At 45.0% G+C, this 19,838-nt stretch overlaps 1 protein-coding gene across 1 annotated transcript; it reads left to right on the forward strand.

The window, feature by feature from the left end:
- Positions 1-494: 494 nt before the first annotated feature.
- LOC143844281 (leukocyte elastase inhibitor-like) lies at positions 495-16,691 on the forward strand. Its single transcript, XM_077351214.1, has 7 exons — positions 495-597; positions 967-1,143; positions 4,685-4,819; positions 5,360-5,477; positions 6,579-6,721; positions 13,509-13,691; positions 15,417-16,691. Exons 2-7 carry the CDS (start codon positions 976-978, stop codon positions 15,819-15,821), a joined length of 1,152 nt encoding a protein of 383 aa, XP_077207329.1. The 5' UTR covers positions 495-597; positions 967-975; the 3' UTR covers positions 15,822-16,691.
- The last annotated feature ends 3,147 nt before the right edge of the window (positions 16,692-19,838 follow it).

Raw genomic sequence — 19,838 nt, forward strand, 5'->3', positions numbered from 1 at the left:
GGCGCCTCCGCCTTGACCTCGCTGCACCTGCTCGGAGACCCGCACACCGGCGCCGCCGTCCGGACAGGTAAGTCCGTCGCCTGCTGCTGCGCCCTGCAGTCCCGCCGGGGGGCTCCCTGCTTCGCGCCCGCGTGGGCTGGCCTCAGGTGGGGCTCACCTAGGTGGCCGCAGCGAGGGGGGCGCAGGGCCACGTCGGGGGCGCTCTCGACTTGGAGGGGGGATGGAGGACCCGGGAACCAGAGGGCTTTGTGGGGGTGGGGGTGGGGGTGGGGGGTGCAGTCAGTTGTTGGAGAAAACGCAGGAAATCGATTCACAATGGTGGGAGATAGAGAAAAAATAATGCAAAAAGTGTTTGACCATTCAAGGAAAAGTGAGAAAGAAGGAATCATCTTCCTTCCTTCCTTTGGAGGAAGGGCTGTTTTTCCATCTCTTTCATCTGCATCCCATCAAACTTGCTAGCTTTTCCGAGGTGACGGCGTTGCTCTGAGGACAGCCTCACCGGTCCCACCGTCTTCCTTTCTTTCCAGTGTGTCATCCGCAAAATCACCCCCAAAGCAAGAGACGCCATAAGAAGAGCCAGCTGTGCTTGTGGATCCGGTAACTCTGTCCTCCTCCTCCTCCTCCTCCTCCTCCTTTTGCCATTTTCCATTTCCTTTTCTTGGCAGGGTAGGGACTCCACCACAGGTGCGGGGGGAGGGGGGTGCCTGCTTTTTGCCAAGAGCCGCAAAGGGAGAGGTGTCCTCCAACAGGGTCCATTCTTCTTCCAGTGAAAACTGGCCACCCAAGCCAGGCCCTCACTTGGCGGAAGAGAACCTTTGCAATGCTGTGTAGCTAAAGGGGTAACCCATCTCAGCCAAGTCCTTCCCCTCTGACTTCCTCCTACGTGATCCCTTAGAATGGGCAGGGGCATTTCGGATTGTGTGTTGGAGACCCACAGATGGAGCATTCTCTGTTTCCCGCTTGCAGGTTGGCAACATGGAAGAGCTGGCAAAGGAAATTGAGCGTTTTGCCATCGATCTGTTCCGCAGATTTGTGGAAGCCAACCCAACAGGCAACTTCATTTATTGCTCACTCAGCATCTCCATCGCCTTGGCCATACTCCTCTTAGGGGCCAGAGGGAACACAGCCGCAGAACTCGCCAAGGTAAGCAACCCCTCCCCTGCTCTCCCTTCCGTATTTCTGGTGACATCTTCTTCTGCTGCTATCTGGCTGTTTTGTTACTGGGCACCGGCTGCTCGCCCTAAGCAAAACCTTCCATGGCCTGTGGGGATGCTTTGAACTGTCACATCCACAAGAGAGGCTTCCCTTGCACTGGGTCCGGGTGTAGGTAGCACTCAGCTAGGGATGCCAGCCCCGGAATGCCACTTATCAGGAAAGCAGATGCTGACCTTACTATCCTGTCTAGCCCGCATTCTTGCTGCCCCCTAGTGGGGAAGTTACATTTTCACAGGGTTCAGCCAAAGAGGTCCAGCTAAGCAAGCAACTCACCAGTAGAAGCAAGTTCTTCAGTCATTAAGTGCTCATGATCAAGGGATGTCACTATCTCTGCAAAAGTTCCAGATGCAAACGCTGTGGCTTTGTTCTTCCTGGCTCCTTATAGCAAAGGTTGCATCAAAAGACTGCAGTCAACACATAGCCAGTCCAGGCAGGCCTCCTCAAAACTGCACCAGACGGAGCAAATGGAAAAGCAGCCTTAACAGGCTTTTAACATTACTGCTACCTTTTTTATCTCGGTCTACAAGCATCAGGCTGTGATGTTGAAGGAGGGATATGGGTTAACAGTTACTTTTGTTATGATGCAAAAATGCAGACTTCTGGAGACTCCGCTAAAAGTACAAATGGAATGGGCTTTTCAGAGTTTGTTTGTTTTTTGCAGCTGGAGTGTCCTGTGTGAAATAGGGAAATCAGCTTCTAAAGTGCTTTAAAAGTGTGGAATGGGCCTCGGTCCAACATTTCCTTCAGTTCTCTATTTGGCCTTCACAGACATGGCTGCCCTGTGATTTATTCACCTTTCCCCTCTTCACCCCTAAAGAGTTGGCTTCTCTTCTTTTTATTTTCATTTATTTATTGATATATTTATATCCCCCAACACTCCAACAAATGTGTCTCATGGCAGAACAGTTATTGACTGACATTAAAATCCCTCTAAAATAATAATAAAATCTCTGTAAGCCACCCCTTGGTGGCTGAAATTCCCACCTCCCCCTGGTACCACAGACCCTGTGATAACAGTGCCTCAGGGGGTAAATCTAGGGGCGTCTGATGACAAGGCTAGCCAGCAAGAGGCTCAGATTTAGCCCACACTGGCCTCAACCAAAGAACTGGCCGAAGTACTATGTCTTGCAGCCCCTGTGGAACTGAGGAAGTACAATCAGGGCCCTCAGCTCTCTTGGGAGTTCATTCCAGTCGGGGGCAGGACCAAGAGGCCCTGGCCCTGGTCGAGGCCAAGCAAACCTCCCTTGGACCGGGGACCTCCAACAGATTCATACCCGCAGAGCTTAATGCCCTGCGGCAGGCATAAGGAGACACGCGGTCCTGGAGTTATGAGGGACCAGACCAAGGATGGTCTTAAAGGTGAAAATAAAATCATGATCCAGGTCACGACTGGCAACCCCTGCAGCAGCCTCTTCTTCAGCTGGAATGGGCCTTCCAAATGTACCTGTGAAGACCCTAGCGGCTGCATTTTGTATCAGCTACAAATTCCGGGTTGGCCAGCATAGAACAAGTTACAAAAGTCTATTCTGGAGGTGACCGTATACCAGACCTTGCATTCTCTGACACAGGATCACACAGCTGGCTACTGACCTTGCATTCTCTGACACAGGTTCACACAGCTGGCTACTTCCTACTTGAGATTATTCCCATGAGGAAAAGGAAAGGAAGTAGGATGTAAACTGGACACAGTGGCTCTTGCATAATGGCTATTTCTGTGAGGGTTGAAAGTCAAATGTGGAACTGATGGCCTAGCGTTTAATTCATGAACAGTGTGATGCAATCCTAAGAACACTGGAGCAAACCCCATGGAGTAGAACTTCGTAGGGTTGCTCTGTAAAGTATCTTAATAAAATAATACGAATCATATCAAGGTCTAAAATTACCCTATATACTCGCATATAAGCCTGAAAAAGCCCTCCTTGGCTTATACCCGAGTATATACGGTAACTTGAAATAAAAGCCTGCTCATAGCCAGTCAGTCATAGCATCGCCTTCTGCAGAGGTCTTGAAAGCTGAGCTTGCTCTGGCAGCTTGTAGGACACCAGCGGTTTGACTGAGGGACTCTGATCTTTTTTCCCCTTTTGCCTTCACTTCTTCCTCTTCTTAATCACTTCTTCCAAACTATTCTTTTGGTTCCTGTGGGTGAAAAGTGGGGTACAAAAACCAGCTGCTATTCATCCTTTTGACTTTTCTGTATTTGTTGGGGGGGGGGGAGGCTGGATGGGAGAGCCTGTGATGATGGAGCATTTCCCACCCTCGGCTTATATGCAAGTCAATAAATTTGCCCAGATTTTGTGGTAATATTAGATGCCTCGGCTTATATGTATATATGATAAATGCCCTTTATTTCAGAGTCCTATCAGCCCCCGTTCAACTTATTGGCCAGAATGGCGAAATCTAGAGGGAAAACTTCTTACAGAGCAGTTTATAAGGCAATGTATCTTGCACATTTTTGACATTTGGGCACACAGATTCCTCTATCCCCCAGATTGGTGGAAGTAACAGTATGCTGCTTTCTTAATATTCCTGATTCCGGAAAGTGAGACTGAAAAAGTAAAGGTCTTGTGCTACTGCAGAAGACTTCTGGCCTGTTCAGGAATCTCCGTCTTGCCCTTGGTGTGTTTGCAAAGAAAAGGATTAGAGCCTCAATTTTGAAAAAGGAGAATTGACCATTTGGCACTGGGCCAAAACTGCAAACCAATTGTGCCACATCTCTGTACATCTGGAGACCAGAACTTGCCCGAATTTTTGTGCAATGGCCTACTGGCGGATTCTGATCTGGAGAACCAGGTTTTATTCCCCACTCCTCCATAGGCAGCCAGCTGGGTGACCTTGGGCCAACCACAGTCCAGTCAGAGCTGTTCTCACAGAACCAGATCTCTCAGCCCCACCTACCTCACAAGGTGTCTGTTGTGGGAAGAGAAAGGGAAGGCGATGATAAAAACCAACTCCTTTTTTCATATGTGGTGGAAAAGTTTATAAGTTCTGGGCAAAAAATACACACCATTGTGCAGAAAATGAGGGGTCTTAGATTTCCTATGAAAGCTGAATCTATGTTATTAAGTATACCTCCGCAATGCCTCCCAGCCCAAACTCAAAGTCTATTATTCTATGTGACGACGGCAGCAAGACTAGTTCTGGCCAAGAAATGGAAAACACAAGAACTACCTTCGATAGAAGACTGGTTGAACAAACTAGCAAACTTTGCAAAGATGGCCAAACTGACACTGATAGTTAATGGAAAAACAGAAGAGGCGTTCCAGGAACAATGGGGCCTTTATCTGAATTATTTAAGAAAATAAACTAAAAGGGGACACGAAAAGGGTACTTAAGTGTAACAAATGAAGAGCATAATCTATCTTTCTTTGTATTAACAACTTATATTATCTGTTCTGTTTCTATAATTTTATCTTTATGAAAATAAAAATATATATTTAAAAAAACAACTCTTCTTCCTCCCCCCTTGCAGATGCTTCATTTTGATGGAGTCAAGGACCTTCATTCACATCTCCAAAAGCTCAATGCTAAGTTGAAAAGTGACGCCCCCAATACATTGAAGGTTGCCAATCGGCTCTACGGGGAGAAGAGCTGCAGCTTTCTGCAGGTAAGTTGATGCTGAGGGCATAAAAGAACTTTGGCTTTTGACTGGCCTGCAAGCAGCATCTGGGATAGTTTTTTGCAGTGAGAATCTGGGATTGAAAATTGTTTGATCCCCAACCAAGCTCTGCTGTTCGGCCAAAGAAGAATGAACAGACAATGCAGATTGTTAAGAAAGCTTCAGAGGACGTTGGGTTTTTGGTGTTAAGGAGGCAGTGTCTTTTAGGATGTTGGGATTTTGGTGCCAGTTGCCAATCAGAGGATGCCCAAAGGTTTGCAGTAACACAGATCGCAGTGAAAGGATAGGAATTGTCCTTTACGGGGAGACTTGGGGGGGGGGTCACATCCTGTGAAATGCTGATATTGTTTCACTGCTTATTATCCCTGATGAGAACTTCCCTGCAATGTGAGTTATTTTGGCCATTGAGGATGAATGCAAAGGAATGCAATTCCTGCTGGCATCCAGAAATGTGATTAATTCAGTCTGCAGTTCCTAGGGGCGAGGGTCACTGACACTGTTGAAACAGATCCTTCATGATTTCTCCAGGACTTTTTGATGAACATTCAGAATCTATATGGCACTGAGTTATCTGCCGTGGATTTTCAAAATGCTGCATCTGAAACCCGCAAGCACATTAACCAGTGGGTTGAAGAGCAAACTGAAGGTGAGACGGTCATAGACTTCCTGTCCTAACCTCTTGTCTTTCTGAGGGATCTCAGGTGAGTCTGTTCCTGGTTAGCATCATGTGCCATTCTGTCCACTGTCCTTCATCATTCTTAGGGAGAGGCAGAACCCAACCTCTCCCATGACAATTACTTACTATGGCAGAACCATTAGATAAGAACCAAGTTCCCCTTCCCATGAACATGGCGTAATTCTTCAGAGGATTTGTCACTCCGCTAGGCTAGTAGTTGTTGGCCCTTTACCATGCTTCAGGCAAGCTGTCTGCCTTGTTGTTATTGTTATTCAATTTATTCCCTACCACTCCTGTAGACCGGCTTATAGTGGGTGACAATGGTCCTGTGATAAAAACCCCAAATAAAAAACCCATTAAAACAGGACACACAGAGAGAGAGCAGACTGCATGAATATTTGTGGGGCTACTGTTTAGTTTAGTTTATTCTTTTAAAACTTGTTTAGTTTATTGTTTTAAAAGTTTACTTAAAGAATCGCAGAGCAGTTCTTGGGGGAGGAACGAGGTTTCCTGGTGACAACCTGGGAGTTAGCAGCAGTAAGACAAATAACTACGTACCTAGCTGTCTACGTAGCTGTCGTCTGTAGTCATTCTTCTGCTGTCCAACAGTCATTCTGAAGGCAACCAGGAGGGGGCAGTGCACTCAAGAAGCAGGAAGCCTCCTGTTCAGCCAAACAGGGCACTGGAGGAGATAATCTGAAAACCATCAGGAAGTTCCCATCTGATCAATGGTAAATCTGCAATCCTCCAGTGCCCACTGCAGGACACTGGTTTCTGCCTTATCATGCTCACTGCAGATCTTTTATATGGTGACCGATTAGGCTGAACACTGTAAGCCAAGTGGACGGCACAGTGACAATAGCCAGCCCTGCCATTAAGCCACCAGCCCACACTCAATTCTTATGCACTAATTTTCGTTTTACTTGTTTCGTCATTGGTTTCCTTGTAAGCTAACTTGGGCCTCCTTTGCAGGAAACGTGGATTATAAATGGCCAAACAAATCAATGTTCCAGATGCCTTATGTGTTGAGTAGATAATTACTCCATTATTTCTTCTGCCTTTTCATTCCAGGTAAAATCCTTGACTTGTTATCTGAAGTCATGGTCAGCGAGATGACCAGACTCGTTCTGGTGAATGCCGTCTACTTCAAAGGCAGCTGGGAGGAACCATTTGAAGTGGGGATGACCAAGGAGATGCCGTTCCGACTCAATGAGGTAACCACAGTGCTTAGTTCCATCTTCCTTCTTTCACCCGTCTGTACAAGATGCATTTAAGGTGACGTCCTCCAGCAGGTGCACCAGCTTGCGATTGCATTCCAGGTCAGGTTAAGGGTTCTGGTTTTAGCCTTTAAGGCCATATGTAGTCTGTGCCCAGTGTACCTATGGGACCACCTCTCAAAATATGTCCCCGGAAGATCCTTTTGCTCAGTGCGTACAAACAGGCTAGTAGTCTCTCACCACAAAGAAATCTGGCTGACCTTGACCAGACCTTCTTGGCCTTGGCTGGTGCTTGGTGGAATGGGCTCCCAGAAGGCATCAGGGCCCAGTCAGAGCACAGTACATTTTGCAGGGCCTGCAAAACAGAGTACTTCCACCAGGCCTGTGGTTGGGGCAAGTAAAACCACCACTAACAGCATCGTACTGGCCTCCCTCATGTATCTGCACGCCCATCCTCAATTTGGGTATTACATCTCTGGGTGGACTTTGTGCTTTAGAAAACCTTATACATCCATTGTTCCTCTTAATATTTGTGAAACAGCCCTGGGGGTGGAGAGTGTCCTGGCTGTCTGAGTTGGAACAGGGCCCTACATCAACAGCTCCCTCCCTCCCTCCCTAGATGCTAGCTATTTTGCTCTCAGATGCTGCAGGAGCCAATGAGCAAGAAAGAGAGACAGAGACAAAGAGAGCCCTGCCAAACTGCAAACCAGCCCTGATTACCTGCTATGGCTCTTGCTGTCAGAGAGAGAGAGAGACAGAGACAGAGAGAGCCGCCCAAAGGAGCCCTCATTCCCTGCTACAAACAGCCCTGATTATCTCCTATGGCTCCTGTTGTGACAGAGAGAGAGAGAGAGAGAGAGAGAGAGAGAGAGAGAGAGAGAGAGAGAGAGAGAGAGAGAGAGAGATCTGCGTCTGCCGTGTCCCTTGGGTCCTAGTGCCCATTGCATTCCTGGTTGCAATGGGCTTTCTTGCTAGTCTTTTTTTTTTTAATTATCAATTTTTTATTATTATTTGTTCTTATAAAAAGCATTTACAGAAAAAAAAAACAAAAAAGCGACCAGCTGATAAGTATCGTCAATACACGTATATCATACTTAATGTAGTCTGATATTATCTCAAGAGATATATAGTCAGTTCCCATTACATATTGGTCCTAATCTAACAGTTACTGCTGTCTTTCTTAAGAAAGTCCAAATAATCACTCCACTGTTCATCATATTCTTCCGGAGATCTCTTCTTAACCATGTTAGTGAGTCTTGCCATTTTTGCTAAGTCCGCTAATTTATCAAGCCATGTAGAAATAGTTGGAGTCTCAGTCGCCTTCCAGTGCTTCGCCCACACCAACCGTGCCGCCGTAGTTGCATGGAAGAAGAGGATTCTAGAGAAAGTTGGTAAAGCATTTGGGTGGAAGCTTAGCAACATAGATTCAGGCTTCATTGGGTATCGCATTTTAAGTATTTCCTGTAACACCATATGTATTTTAGCCCAATACTTTTTTGCTTTCTCACAATTCCACCACATGTGATAAAAAGAACCTACTGCTTTATGACATTTCCAACATTTATTATCAAACCTATCTGAGATTTTTGCAATGACCTTTGGAGTAATATACCATCTATAAAACATCTTATACCAGTTTTCCCTTAAAATTTGGCTGTTGGTTTGTTTAGGAATTTTGGTCCAAACTCGTTCCCATTCCTCCATATCAATTATGGAGCCCAGGTTTTGCATCCATTTAATCATACAATTCTTTACTTGTTTTGACTCAGTCTCGTATTTCAAAAGAAGTTTATAGATCTGGCCCTGTAGGTGTGGTTTTTTTGAGCAATAACATGTTTTCAAAATCACTAAGAGGCGAGTTTTTGTCCACTCGAATCTCAAAGTCTGTTTTTAGTCTAACTTTCAGTTGGTTATACTCCATCCATCGTAGCTCATATCCTTCTTTGTTTAATTCTTGCAGACTCTTGAGCTCACCTGTTCTCGTTAGCAAGTCCTTGTACATTGGGCATGTTATTCTTTTTTGCTGCTGTCTGGAAAAATACGCCTCTATTGGCGATTTCAGTAAATATGATGAGGAGCAAAGTCTTGTTTTGTATTTATTCCAGATCTTTAGAAGGGATCTTGTCCAAAAGTTGACCTTAGGTTTTTCCTTTCCTTTTGTTTTCAAAGAGGGCCAGAGCATTTCATGGAGGCTTTGCTTACTATCTACCTTTTCCAGCACCAAATCTCTTGTCATTGGATCAATTATCCAGTCTGCCACTGCTGTCAGTGTTGCCGCATGTAGGTATAATTTTAGATTTGGGACGCCCTGTCCCCCTCTCTTCTTGTCATCTTGTAGAATTTTAAAGGCAATTCTTGGCCTCTTATAGTTCCAGATGGACTTATTTATTTCAGACTGCCATTTATTTACCACAGAGTCGTTAATATCTATTGGCAGGGTTTGAAAGAGGAAGTTAAATTTTGGTAATATTGACATTTTTACTGTGGCCATTCTTGCTGACCACGAAAGGTTCAAGCTGTTCCACTTCTTAATGTCCTGTTGGATTTGTGACCAGAGCTCCCCGTAGTTGTTAGCAAACAAGGTATCAGAGCGGTTTCCAATTTGGACTCCTAGATATTTGACCTTTTTAGGGTTAATCTCACACCTTAGTGCCCTTTTGGTTATCTCTATATTCAAGTCTGACATGCCAAATAGCATAACCTTGGTTTTAGAGAGATTTATCTTGTATCCAGAGTGTTTCCCAAAAGTGTTTATCTCTTCAAACAACAATTCTAAGGTGGTGCTTGGATTAGTTAATACACAGACAACATCATCAGCATAGCTTTTAAGTTTAAATTCTTCTCCAGCAATCGTAAGTCCCGAGAGCTTTGTGTTTGCTCGAATTTTACGAGCTAGTGACTCCAATACCAGGTTAAATAGTAGGGGGGATAGCGGACATCCTTGTCTGGTTCCCTTCCCAATTTGGATAGGGTCTTTAGTTAACATTCCATTAACCAAGATTCTTGCCTCTTGCTTTGAGTATACATGCTTAATTAGGTTCCAAAAATTGTCCCCACATTTTAGTTGGGTAAGCGTGGCCAATAGGAACTTCCATTGCACCTTGTCAAAAGCTTTTTCAGCGTCCAAAAACACAAAAGCCGCTTGGATTCCTTTAGTGCGGACCACCTCCATTGCATTAAGGACAAATCTGACGTTGTTTTTCATGTACCTTTTGGGCATGAATCCTGTTTGATCTGGATGGATGATTTCATTAAGGCATTTCTTCAGTCTTTTTGCTAAAGCCTTTGCAAAAATTTTATAATCCACGTTAAGTAGTGATATTGGTCTATAAGCATTTGGCGATAATGAGTCCATGCCTTCTTTGTGTATGAGTGTTATCGACGCTTGCTGCCACGATTTGGGGAGTGATTTTCCAGAATTGTCCACTACCTCATTCACCATCTGTGTCAGGACTGGTAGTAATGTAAGATTTAATTTCTTATAATAAGTTGCGGAGAGGCCATCTGGGCCTGGGGCCTTGTTTAATTTCATAGCTGTTACCGCTTCGGCCAATTCCTGAGCTGAGAATCTCTGATTTAATATCTTTCGTTGCTCGTCTGTAAAGGTTAAGGATGGAGTACCTCCAAGATATTTCATGCTATCAGGTACAGTTTCTTCGTCTGTTTGGTATAAATTTTGGAAAAAGTTTGAGAGACATTGTTGTATTTCCGGATCTGTACGGAAGTGGTTGTCTCCATATTTAAGGCTGGATATAACACTTTTGTTATGATTTCCTTTTAATTTATATGCCAGCCATCTTCCAGGTTTGTCAGCATGTTCAAAATTCTTTTGTTTTATCCAATCCAGTTTTTTCCTCATATCTTCGGTTTCCAATGCATCTCTTTTTAGTCTTAAGAGCGTTATTTGTTTGGCTGTCTTCTTAGACAGATGGGCTTGGTGCTGAATTTCTAATTGTCGAATTGACCAGACAATTTCATTCAGTTCTTTTTCTTTCTTTTTCCTTTTGGCGGTGTTCAGGCTTATCAATCTTCCTCTTATATACGCTTTACTCGCATCCCAGACCGTAGATAATGGAATCTCTTTTGTGCAGTTGAGTTTGAAAAATTCTTTTAAGTCCGCTTTGCACAGATTCAGTTTCTCTTTGTCTTCTAGAATATATTCATTCATTCTCCATCTTCGCATACCAGCTCTGCAGAAGGAAAATTCTGCCCATATTGGGTTGTGATCTGCAAAGGTGTTGGGGAGAATTTCCATATTTGCCACTTTTGGTAATAACAATTTTGAGCACCAGCATTGGTCTATTCTGGAGTATGAGGAGTGTCGAGAAGAATAAAAGGTGTACTGTTTGCTTTTGGGATGGAGTTCTCTCCAGAGATCTATTAATGAATTGAGGTGGATGTTGCGCTTGGCCGATTTCGGAAAATATGCTCCCTGTCGGTTATGTGATTTGTCCAGCGATGGGTTCATTACTGCATTGAAGTCTCCGATTATGATCCACTGTTCGGTAATAGTTTCTGTGTGCTTCTAAAAGAATTCTTCGAAAAACATGTCCTTCGCATTGTTGGGAGCATATATGTTTGTCAATGTATATTTCTGACCATCTGGTAGTTGTATTTCAAGTGTTAAAAATCGGCCATCGTTATCTTGGATTTTCTGCTCAACCTTAATGTTGGGGTTCGCAATGTAAATTGTCACCCCTCTTTTTTTCACTGTGGCAGAAGCTGCAAATTCTCTTCCTAGTTTTCTTGTTGATAATATATTTAGATTTTTTTTCTCACATGTGTTTCCTGTATACAGTAAATATCTGCTCTCAATTTTTTCAGTTGATTGAAAAATTTGGTGCGTTTGGCCGGTGAATTCAGGCCATTAGCGTTTAAGGATAGCACCTTTAGCTTCTCCATTCTTTCGTGTTGGAGCAGTTGCTCCTTGTTCTGCTTGAGGAGGGGTGGCTTGTGTTCCCATTGCTTGTGTTAGGTAGGAAGATCTATTGTCGCAGAGTTGAACTAATCGACGCGTAGTTTCCGCTCTTGTTGGGGAAGTCTTAGGTGATCCTGCCCCTGAGGTGCCTTGAGATAAGTTGTCGGCAAGCTCTTGAGCCTGTTGGAGCGTTCGGATAGTTTTTCTTCCCGATGGTAATATCACTTCCAGGGCGAATGGGATTCTCCAAAAGTATCTTATCTCTTTGGCAATTAGGATCTGTCACAAAAAATGAAATTGTGCTCTTTTCCGTAGTGTGTCTGCTGGCAAATCTTGAAAGATTTGTATTTCTTGGTCTGCCAATTTCAACGGTGTCTCCCGATGCTTTTGGAGCAAGTTATTTCTTACTACTTTGCTATCAAAACTTACAAGAATATCTCTTGGTTGTTTCGGACGGGCTCTGTCCGGGATAAAAACTCGGAGGGCCCAATCTGGAACCGTGATGCGTGAAGCGACTCCTGATTGGGCCCTCTGAGTGTCCATCCAGGGCCAAGCCGCCAATGGGGAGCCGCACGGCTTGGCCCGGCCTCACAAGTCCTCCGGCCCTGCCACTCCTCTAAGCCAGACTTCAATTTAAATGCTTTTTGACCCAAAGGATGAATGAATTTTGATGGAGCCAATGAATGTATCCATGCCGATGCAGGCTGGCAGCCGAAATGTCTCTCTTGTTAAACACCGAGAGTTCCGTTTTTTGATTCTTCAAGCAATAAATCCACAACCCAAATTGCTTTTGTATTAATAATGATGAGCTTATTTATACCCAACACATTTTCTGTTGTATTTAGCTTCGAACTCTGTAGACCATGTTCCTTTTATATTTTTAATCGACCAAACCGATATTTTGGTGGCTGAAAAATATTATGCTGCCCTAGATTTCTGATAGTCCGCACAGGATGCATGCAAGAGAATAAAGTGAAAAGGTTAAATCAGAATTGCTTTTGCTACTCAGATAACAAAATGCAGCTTCACATAAGCTATCAATTATGCCTATATGCTCTAAATCAGTGTTATTTACCTTTTATCCCCGGCTTTCCCAGCCAGGGTTTGTGAACAGCCCTAAAAGGGGGTTCCCAAATGGGTGGGAGTTAATTTTTAAAGGCCTGGATCTGGGATTTTTATACTCAGAGTGGTGCGAGAAGGATAAAACTGTGGTTGTTCACCATAGGCCACTGCAAGTGAGAAGGTGGAACAGGTTAAAATTCCCAATGCCCCCATTTGTCTCCCAAATCATGAGTGCCCCCTGAGGTTTGGAGGTGGCCCACTAGGGAGCTGTGCAGGAACCCTGAGTATCCCTGGGCTGTGTCGCATTTTAGGCAGGAGGAACTTTCTCTAATTTAAGGGGCTCTGCCTCTAGAGGAGGAGTTCGTAGCCACTGAAAGCTACACCAAATAGCTTGTTTTAACATATTTGGGCAATATTGTTCCTGTTTGTGTCCTCTCATGATTGTTCAGCCAATGGTGCACATATGTCCCCCTCATTTTTTCATTTCTCCATCCAGAAGGAAAGGAAGACGGTGAAGATGAAGTATAAAACTTTGCTTGCTGACCAAAGGTCACTGCAAGTGAGAAGGTGGAACTCAGGAACTCTGAATATCCCTGGGCTGTATCTCACCTTACGCTGGTGGAACCTGCTCTAACTTAAGTGGCTCTGCCTCTAGAGCAGGACTTAATGGCCATTGGAAGATCCAAAGCATAACTTGTTTTAGCATAATTCAGACAATATTGTTCCTGTACCTATACAATCATCATTGTTCAGCCAATGATGAACATAATATCCCCCCTCCCATTTTTTCATTCCCTCATCCAGAAGGAAAAGAAGACCGTGAAGATGATGTACATGTTCAAGAAGCTTCCTTTTCGGTACATCCCTGAGCGCAAATTGAGCGTCTTGAAACTGCCATTCAAGAGGAATGAGTTTAGTATGATTGTCCTGCTGCCTGAAGCCTTAGAAGATAGATGCAGTGGCCTGCTCTGCATTGGCCTGCAACAGGTGACCTATCCCCCCACCCCCCAAAAAAAATCTGTAACAGCTTGCGCTGTATAAATAAAAGGGTAAGGGGTAGGGGGGCGGAGAGTGGGCGCACGTCCCGATTGGCCCGAAGTCCAGACAGGCGAAGGGAAAAAAGGTGTTTGTAAACCGCTTTGAGACTCCTTTGTGTAGTAAACAGCAGGGTACAAAAATACCTCTTCTTCTGAGCAACTGTGAAAGAAGCATGTGGGCACATAACATTTTATCAACATCGAAAAAATGGAGACAGAAGGAGCAGGGTGGACACCTGTGTACTGTGACTACCCCATGTGTATTAGGGCAGGGGGACATTTTGGTGTCTGTGCCCTAATTCACACAAGAAGGAAAATGATGTTGAATGCAGAACGGGGAGGATTTGGCTGCCATGTAATCTCCTCCTAAGAAGAGTCTCCAGTCTGATTTTCCCTTCACTTATCTAAAGACATGGCTAGTGAAAGCTCACCTGTAACCACTATGCGACAATTCCCAAAGGTCAGTCCTCTTCCACACTCTACAAACATTCCAAACCAAAGGTTTTTGATACCCATCTCTCTACACCGATGCCCTCATTTATCACCATGCCACCACAACCTGCCGCACAACACACACATTCAACCCCATGCCCTTACAGACTGAACAACTCCTCAGCTTCCTCTTCCCCCCACCAAGCTCTAACGTCCATTGTATTCCTGGATACAACGGGCTTTGCCCCTAGTATAAAATATTCTGCCTACCTAAATAGTGATAGAGATATGGATAAATGTAGAAACAGAGAAGTAGGCAATAAAGTGTTGTGTTTAATTCTGAATTGTAGGCAGGAACAAGGGGAGTCTTCAATGGTTCAGAACATTGCTTCATCTGGCCCAGTATTTCATTCCATTCTATTCATTCATTCATTCATTCATTCATTCATTCATTCATTCATTCATTCATTCATTCATTCATTGCCCCTCTCTGTATCTTAGCTGTATCCAGTATTTCATTCCATTCCATTCTATTCATTCATTCTTTCCATTTCATTCATTCATTCACTGCCCCTCTCTGTATCCTGGCTGAGGGCGGTGTATAACATGTTTACAACAAAGTTAAAATCAGAATACAAAACTATACAATAAATAATTAAGAGACTCTGCCTCACTATGTCTGGGTGGTATGGGTATTCTTGGGGGGGGGGGTTCATCTCTGTGATCCAGCCTCAGCCAAAAGCTTGCTCAGAAGAGCTCTGGCATGCAGATCCTATTGAACTTAGATAGTTACGTCAGGGCCTGTGTCTCTGCAGGCGAGGAATTCCACCAGGCTGGGGCAGGGCCAAAAAGGACCTGGTTGAGTCCAGTTGTACTTTGAGAGGGCAGGGACCACCAGCACATTCGCATCTGGAGATCTTGTCTGGGGGTATATTGCAAGAGACAGTCCCTTAGATACGCTGTGTACTCTGATAGTTTCTGGAGGACTCAGAGAGGACTCTCCAAATTCTTCTGCTCAAGGCCCCTTTTCACTAACCTGTCCTGTCTGAAGCAATATGGTTGGCCACTGAGCTGTAGCATCTGTGACAGCCACCCCAGTAGGACCCCATGAGCTCTTCTCCATAAGCTCTTTTCAGGTGCACATTAGGACTTAGGTTTTTTGCTAACTGAGTGTAAATGTATGTCTCATGGCAATACTTTGGAATGATTTCCTGGTTTTCCCTGTGTCTGTCTCTAATTGTAGCTGGAGAAGGATCTCACTGTAGAAAACCTCCAAGAGTGGACAGATCCAAGAAAGATGTCCGTCAGTGATGTTCACGTGTACTTCCCGAAACTTAAGCTCCAAGGGACTTACGATCTGAAGCCATATTTATCAGCCTTAGGAGTGCTGGATGTCTTTGACAGCTCCAAGGCCGACTTGTCAGGGATGTCAAGATATCCTAAGCTCCACTTGTCCAAAATTGTTCACACATCACTTATAGAAGTGAACGAAGGAGGTACAGAAGCTGCAGGAACAACTGATACCATACCAATGCTTTCCAGTCTGTCTAGGGAAACGGTTTTGATATTTGACCATCCCTTTCTGCTTTTTCTCTGTAATAACGAGACAGAAAATATACTTTTCATCGCAAGAGTTGCTTCTCCATGAAACATGAAACAAAAGGCAGGACCATAGAGCAGAACTCCCCAATTACCCTGTTTGAGAAAGGATGAAGATCTTTTACTCACTGTACAATCCTATGCAGTTAGCCCAAGTTTAATTCCTACTGCTTTCGGTGGCTTAGGTGGAAGGAAGCCTGCCTTGGCTTCATTTCAATGCCGCTTGGCTTCCCTTGTGCTTGTTTTGCTGATTCTGCACGGATGTTTTAACACTGTGTCCCACCACTTCTGCACTGAATGCTTCCTGGAATATGGAGTGAGGCATTCGTTGCTTGAAATGAAGGGATGTTGCCCCAGAGGTGGACATGAACATATTTAGGAGCAGTTGTTCCATTGGTGTTTTCCCTTAAGGCTGATTGTGAGTATTTCTCAGGATCAGCTGCTTTTGCTCCCATAATTCAGTACCATTAAACTGGAAAACTGGTGCTGCTAAGCTCTTCAGTGGCCTCTAACCCAGAGAACTGGGTTTGATTCACGATTTGTCCACGTGAAGGCTGCTGGGTGACCTTGAGCCAGTCACATTTCTCTCAGAGCTCTCTAAGCCCCACATATCCTACAAGATGCCTGTTGCAGGAAGAGGAAAGGAAAGATGATTGGTAGCTGCCATGATACTGCTTAAAGTAGAAAAATGTAAAGTATAGAATATTCTCCAGAGTCATTTTGAAAGACAAGTATGAATAATGTAACCATTTGTGCCTAAGAAAATACCTAGAGCTTTTGGCATTTTAGGACACATGTCACCATTCAGTGCTGGGTAGGCAGGAGGCTACCATCTTTGAATAGGGCAGCAGTACTTCTTTCTTTGATATCAATAGGACTTTGATATTTAACATCATATTTTCACAATGAACTAATCTAATAAAGCTTTTCCATTTGTCACATTGACTTTGGTCTGGTCCCATTCAGGTACAAGCAGGCGTCGGAGAATCCTTGGGGGTCTATTTAGTTATCCTGTATCATTACGTTCCTGGGTAGAGGTACACGGCAAAACTACTCCTGGTTCATTTTAGATATATGGCACACAAAGAAAGAGATTAGAAAGTCCTAACCTCCATATTATCTTTTTATTAAAGATACCTATTTTCATCTTTAAGCTCAACTGACTTAAAAGAATATAGGAAATCCCAATCTCCGTAGGTAAAGGACAGCTATTACAGGAATCCACTTAAATATATTATCCATAAGCAAGTAGGGCACAATCAGGAAGCCCCTTGGAAGAAGCAGCTCAGGCACGGGCGTGGGGTACACCTGGAGGACCACATCAAGGGGAGCAAATGGCCACATCAGGGCCATCCTTGCCTTTGATGGGGGGGGGGGGGGGGACTGGGAGAGAACTGTGGAGTGTATGCCACAGGGTGGGGTGGGGGACCCTAGCAGCAAATGGGGCCCTATTCCATTCCTGGGTGCGGTCAGTGGATGCAGATGTAGCAAGGGTGTGTCCAAAGGGCATTTGGTTAGAGTTTAACCCCTCAAAAAAGATTAAATAAAAGAAAAAACACAAAAGGCTACAATTTGAATCAACCTATGAACAATGATATGAGAGAGAAAAAGAGTTTGAAAATTCAAGGAAAAGTGAAAGACAACGAAGGACGCGCTTTCATTGGGGCTTAAGTCCGCCCTGTTCCCTCCCTCCCTGCCGCCCGCGGCTACCCGGCCCCCGAGACGCGCTGTGCGGGGAGGCGCCTCTGCCTTGACCTCGCTGCACCTGCTCGGAGCCCGCACACCGGCGCCGCCGTCCGGACAGGTAAGTCCGTCGCCTGCTGCTGCGCCCTGCAGTCCCGCCGAGGGGCTCCCTGCTTCGCGCCCGCGTGAGTTGGCCTGGCCTGGCCTGGCGTGGGGCTCACCTGGGTGGCCGCAGCGAGGGGGGCGTAGGGCCACGTCGGGGGCGCTCTCGACTTGGGGGGGGGGAGGACCCGAGAGAGAGGGCTTTGTGGGGCGGGGGTGGGGTAGGGTGCAGTCTGTCGATGGAGACGTAGCAAGGCCGGGCACAAGTTAGGGGCGGTTTGGGGCAGGCTTTAACCGCCCCCCCCCAAAAAAATAGATTAATAAAAGAAGCAATAAAAAAAAGCTGCTCGTTGAATCTCTGGAAACCGATTCACAATGGTGCGAGATAGAAAAAATAATGCAAAAAGCGTTTAAACATTCAAGGAAAAGCGAGAAAGAACGAATGTTCTTTCTTTCTTTCTTTCTTTCTTTCTTTCTTTCTTTCTTTCTTTCTTTCTTTCTTTCTTTCTTTCTTTCTTTCTTTCTTTCTTTCTTTCCTTGCTCCAGCGCCCTGCCTGTCTCAAGGGACTCCGGAGTTTCACAAAGGCTCTGTAATGTACTGTGCTTGTGGATCTGGTGCTTGTGGATCCTCCTCCTCCTCCTCCTTTTGCCATTTTTTGTTTCCTTTTGTTAGCAGGGCACTTCAGAGGATTCTTCAGAGGATTCATCACTTGGCTAGGCTAGTAGTTGTTGGCCCTTCACCATGCTTCAGGCCAGCTGTCTGATTTGGGATAGAGAGAGCAGACTGCATGAATATTTTTAGGGCCATTGCTTGGATAATTGTTTTAAAAGATTCTCTTGAGGAAAACAAGCTCCTGCAACACGCCGGGCGAGCCCATGTTCTGCATGAGAAATGGCCAGCCGATTCTGCAGAAAGCCACAAGGAGAAGGGTGCCGGGTTGGCATATAAATCAACAGAAACATTCATTTAATTGTTATCGAAGAGTTTTCTTAACAAATCACACCAGGTTGTGGCCAAAACCGGTCCCAATACTTAGTTGCCCGCTTTCAAGCCCAGAAAGTTTCATTAGAGGCTCAGTCGTGTACTGGTGGCATAAACATCAGTGGTTACCCTGCAGTCCATAGTTCCAATTGAAACCAAATCTCACTTAATAACCTCTTGATGTGTGATGTTCTTTCACCATTTGTTCACTCAACCTTCCTTGAGCAATTCTGCCGCCTCAGGCATGGGGTGAAGGACACCCCCCCCCCCTTCAGCATTTAGAGGAGAAAGGACAGAAGCCGACGGAGTTGCGTTTCTTCGGCATTGGACAGATGCACACCCACTGACATCACCATCATAGAATCATAGAATCATAGAGTTGGAAGGGGCCATTCAGGCCATCTAGTCCAACCCCCTGCTCAACGCAGGATCAGCCCAAAGCATCCTAAGGCATCCAAGAAAAGTGTGTATCCAACCTTTGCTTGAACACTGCCAGTGAGGGGGCAGTATACAAGCAGTATAAAGTGCTATACTTTGTGAAGAATTCCAAAGACACAGAATAGAGGCAGAAGTTCCAAACCTCAAGAAAATCTAACTCCAGAGGGAAAGTTTCTGCATTTTCAATCTGGGAACATTGGGTGTGAAGGGCTTCAATTCACCTTAGGGCCTTTCATCTTCCCCTTGAACTGCGCCTTTAATGCACCTGTGATCGCGCCGAAAAGTGCTGATTCAGCGTTTTGAGGATCCTGAACGAAGCGCCCGTGCCTTTTGCCTCCTTCATTTCGAGCCTCTTGAGGTATCACAGTTGGCTGATGAGCAATTTCTCAATGCCTCAGGGCTCGTCTAATTATGTTGTTACGGGTAGCTTGACATTTAAGACTTGAATTCTGGAACTCTTGCTCCTGTGCAGATGAGCGTTAGAAACCACTAGGAAGGCTGGTTGAACGAGTGGTGGAAAGAACATCATACATCAAGAGGTGGAGATCAATTTTGGACTGATCATTACATTGATACGTTTTGAAATTGGGAATAGGGAATGCAGGAGATTCATAGGGTTGGGCCACTGACGAAAGACTTTTGTGCTTGAAAGCGGGTAACTATCCAGACCCCGTTTTTGCCATGCCAATATTAGTTAGGAATACTCTTAGGCAATGATTAAATGAATATATCTGTTCATTCCAATGCCCACTCAGCAATTCATCTACTTCTTGTTCTGCATAAAGTCAGATCCTGCAATAAGCCAGGTGTGCACATTTGCTGCATAAAGTCTGTTCCTGCAAGAAGCCTGGCCCTGACCAT

The sequence above is a fragment of the Paroedura picta genome, chromosome 9 (genome assembly GCF_049243985.1).
Source record: "Paroedura picta isolate Pp20150507F chromosome 9, Ppicta_v3.0, whole genome shotgun sequence".
NCBI lineage: Eukaryota > Metazoa > Chordata > Lepidosauria > Squamata > Gekkonidae > Paroedura > Paroedura picta.

What these genes read in the sequence shown, in the direction of transcription:
- LOC143844281 (XM_077351214.1), top strand. Translation starts at nt 976, where the DNA reads ATGGAAGAGCTGGCAAAGGAAATTGAGCGTTTTGCCATCGATCTGTTC. An exon ending in CAGCCGCAGAACTCGCCAAG is followed by an intron (nt 1,144 to 4,684) that starts GTAAGCAACCCC and finishes CCCCCCTTGCAG; the next exon opens with ATGCTTCATTTTGATGGAGT. An exon ending in AGAGCTGCAGCTTTCTGCAG is followed by an intron (nt 4,820 to 5,359) that starts GTAAGTTGATGC and finishes TGATTTCTCCAG; the next exon opens with GACTTTTTGATGAACATTCA.